The sequence below is a fragment of the Bos javanicus genome, chromosome 20 (genome assembly GCF_032452875.1).
Source record: "Bos javanicus breed banteng chromosome 20, ARS-OSU_banteng_1.0, whole genome shotgun sequence".
Classification (NCBI taxonomy): Eukaryota; Metazoa; Chordata; class Mammalia; order Artiodactyla; family Bovidae; genus Bos; species Bos javanicus.
The window spans coordinates 37329072-37332772 of record NC_083887.1 but is presented as its reverse complement, the minus strand read 5'-3'; the positions used below and the strand labels follow the sequence as shown (position 1 = coordinate 37332772).

The following is a 3701-nucleotide window of genomic DNA, read 5'->3' as shown; positions in this document are numbered from 1 at the left end:
CCTTCAAAACTCCAATCAGATGACAAAATCCAGAGGAAAAACTTGTCTCCCCTGAAGATTTGATGAACAATATACAAGCTTTATTTTTTAAACACGTTATGCATTTTTGGGTTTATTTCCCCTCTTCAACAACTTTTTAATTTAAATATATTTGACATATAATATTTTGTAAAATTAAGGGATACAACATGTTAATTTGATACATTCGTATGTTGTAATGTGATTGCCATTATAGCTATAACCAACACCTCTATCATGTCACATAGTTACCATTTTAAAGTAAGTGTTTTGAATAATTAAAATCTAGCCTCTTGGTAAGTTTAATTATAACAAAATATTGTCTATATATACCATACTGTGCATCACATCATTAGGACTTATTTACTATTAATTGAATTAACCTCTTTTTTGATTAATTAACTACCAGCAACTAATGTGCCAGCAAAGAGTGTTCTTTCTTAGATTACAATGTAGAAGGCCTGAAGGGTTAGTTTTAATAACACCTTAATTTTCCTAAAATATGTCATTAAAAGCTGAAAACTTAATAGAACAAGATTTGTGTTATTTGCTACATAAACAGATAAAACTGTGGTGAATTATAGAGTATCAGTGCCTAATATCTTAATATCTTGTATTAGTTGTATAAGAATGTTGGCATAAGCTGATAAGATATATAAAATAAATGAGTAGTTTCTTGCCTTTGTATTTTTTTAACTTCTAATTTAAAAATAGAATGAATTGTCTGGTTTTTGTTTGGTTGTTTGCTTTGTCTTAGTGTTTTAGTGTTTTGTCATTGTTGTTTTAATAAAAGATAAAGGAAGTGCAAATAAAATACTTTGTTTTTCAAAATTTCCAGGAATTAGATGGCTTCAAGAGAACCTTTTAAAATATATATTTAAAAATAAATAATAAATAAACATATATTTTACAACTTTATGGAGGTCTAATTAACATACAATAAACAACATACATTTAAAGTATACTGTTTAATGAATTTTGACACGTGAATACACCTGTAAAGTCATCCACCCCCACAAAGTTCCTCATCCCTCTTTATAATCTAATTTTCTCTACTCCCCAACCCCATCTCCAAGCAACCCCCATCTACTTTTATCCTTGTAAATTACTTTTTGTTTTCTAGAATTTTATACAAATGAAATGCTACAGTAAGTACTCTTCTTGTCTGACTCCTTCCATGCGGTATAATTACTTTGAGACTCATCCATGTTGTAGCATGTATCAGCATGTGTTCCTTTCTACTGCTGAGTAGTATTCCATTGTGTAGATAGACAACAACTTGTTTATCCATTCCCTGCCTGATAGAATTCTGGATTGTTTCAAGTTTGGGGCTGTTACAAATAAAGTTATGAATATATACATAGAAGACTTTATGTGGAAATACACTTTCTTGGGGGTAGAATGGTATATCATAAGGTAGGTATAAATTTAACTTTTCAAGAAACAACCAACAAGACTTGACGGCACACCATGCAAGAAAGAGCGCTAGCCTGGCATGCTCACAAAAGTAGCATTTCTGAAAGTGATCGGTTGGTACCGATTCAGGCGAAACACGCAGCAGCAGATGTCGTACCGAGAGCAGGTGATCCACAAGCAGCTCACCCGCATCCTCGGGGTGCCCGACCTCGTCTTCCTCCTCTTCAGCTTCATCTCCACCGCCAACGATTCCACTCATGCTTTAGAATATGTTCTCTTTAGACCAAATCGAAGGTATAATCAAAGGATATCCCTTGCTATTCCCAATCTAGGCAATACTAGCCAGCAAGAGTATAAAGTGTCTTCAGTGCCAAATACTTCTCAGAGTTATGCCAAAGTTATTAAAGAACACGGTGCTGACTTTTTTGACAAGGACGGAGTGATGAAAGACATCAGGGCGATCTATCAGGTTTACAATGCGCTTCAGGAGAAGGTGCAGGCAGTGTGTGCAGACGTGGAAAAGAGTGAGCGAGTTGTTGAATCTTGTCAGGCAGAAGTGAACAAATTAAGAAGACAGATCACTCAGAGGAAGAATGAAAAGGAACAAGAAAGACGATTGCAGCAGGCAATGGTAAGCCGACAGATGCCATCTGAGAGTGTGGACCCCACCTTCAGCCCTCGGATGCCCTATCCAGGGTTCACAGCGGAAGGTCGAAGTACTCTTGGAGACACAGAGACCTCGGACCCGCCTCCGCCTTATTCTGATCTTCACCCAAATAATCAAGAAAGTACTCTGAGCCATTCTCGCATGGAAAGCAGCGTCTTTATGCCTCGACCTCAAGCTGTGGGCTCCTCCAGTTATGCCTCCACCAGTGCTGGACTGAAATATCCTGGAAGTGGAGCAGATGCCCCTCCTTCCCACAGAGCAGCTGGAGACAGTGCTGAGGAATCAGACGACAGTGATTATGAAAATTTGATTGACCCTACAGAGCCCCCTAATAGCGAATACTCACGTTCAAGGGATTCTCGACCCATGACACACCCTGATGGGGGCTCCAGGAACACTCAGACCTCCCAGATTTAACTGAACGCAAGAAACTTTCCAGTTAGCACTGTTTTTCTTAATCGCTCATTGAGAGAGTTTTTGAGGACTTTCTCTGGAGGGGAGAACTGCTTTCTCGGGCCCCTGGACTCCCCAAGATGAGTTTTTGGGCCCAGACCTTGGAGGAGCCTCGCATGCAGGGGGTCCTCACCTGCGGACGCAGTGTGCAGGGCTCACGACAGAGTCATTAAGATAATCAAATTGTCCAAATTCTGGTGCGATTCATGGATGTACTGGTAAATTTAGGCAAAGATAAACTTACCAACGTAGTTTCTGTTCTTTAAAATAATTTGGAAATTAGAGACTAAGCACAATTAGTCTATAAATGTTCTATAAATCAAAACCTTACCTCTTGCACTATCATGCCTTGAAATTTACTTTTTCAAAGGGAAACTAGTTTAGCAGCAGCCTTCAAAGAACCTTCTTTCTATGATGAGCCAAATTCATCTTTGCCAGAAAAGAAATTTTGATAATTTCCAAGATTGGAACAAATCAGTCGTACCTTCTTTTGTCTGCATGACTTTGTGAGAACAAAAGAGAGGGCTTTGTTTCCACTTTTTTCTACTAGCCTGATATGTATTGTCACTTAAAATGGTTGCCTTTAAAAAAAAAATGTAGAAATACTAATTACCAGTAAGTAATCATCCAAATAAGTATGTCATAAAATAAATTACTTATTTTTCTTTCGGGGAATTCCAGTGACTGCTCTGTTGCACTAGCCACGTTTATGGTCTCTGTTCTGGAGTCTTAAATGAAGGACACACAGCAGTATAACAGAAAGGAGTTCTGTTCCAGACCTGAGTTTTATGAGGAACAGACTCCAGACACAGCAGATTTAGCCAAGTTCGTACGTAAGGGAGATAATTCGTGTAGATCTTCTGACAAATCCTAGTGTTAGTTTTATTTGTGGAAGAAAGACATTTAATAAACTGTTTGGGAAGCTTGGTTATTGAATAGAGATTCATTTCCAATCAAAATAACCACACTTTTTTAAGTTACCGTTGGGCATATAGCTGTGGAATGTGTAGAGACTTTCCTTGGGGAGGCACTTAACATTCTTAGTTAATTACTGCTTGCTTTCTAGTTTTGCCCAGAATGTGTGACACCACTACAGACGTTCATGAGCATGACGTTTGGAAATGACAAGACCCCCCCTCCCCCATTT

General features: G+C 38.2%; 1 protein-coding gene across 1 annotated transcript; it reads left to right on the top strand.

Moving 5' to 3' along the window:
* Window positions 1–1498: 1498 nt before the first annotated feature.
* LOC133233668 (BRISC complex subunit Abraxas 2-like) lies at window positions 1499–3483 on the top strand. Its single transcript, XM_061393711.1, has one exon. It carries the CDS (start codon window positions 1514–1516, stop codon window positions 2516–2518), a length of 1005 nt encoding a protein of 334 aa, XP_061249695.1. The 5' UTR covers window positions 1499–1513; the 3' UTR covers window positions 2519–3483.
* The last annotated feature ends 218 nt before the right edge of the window (window positions 3484–3701 follow it).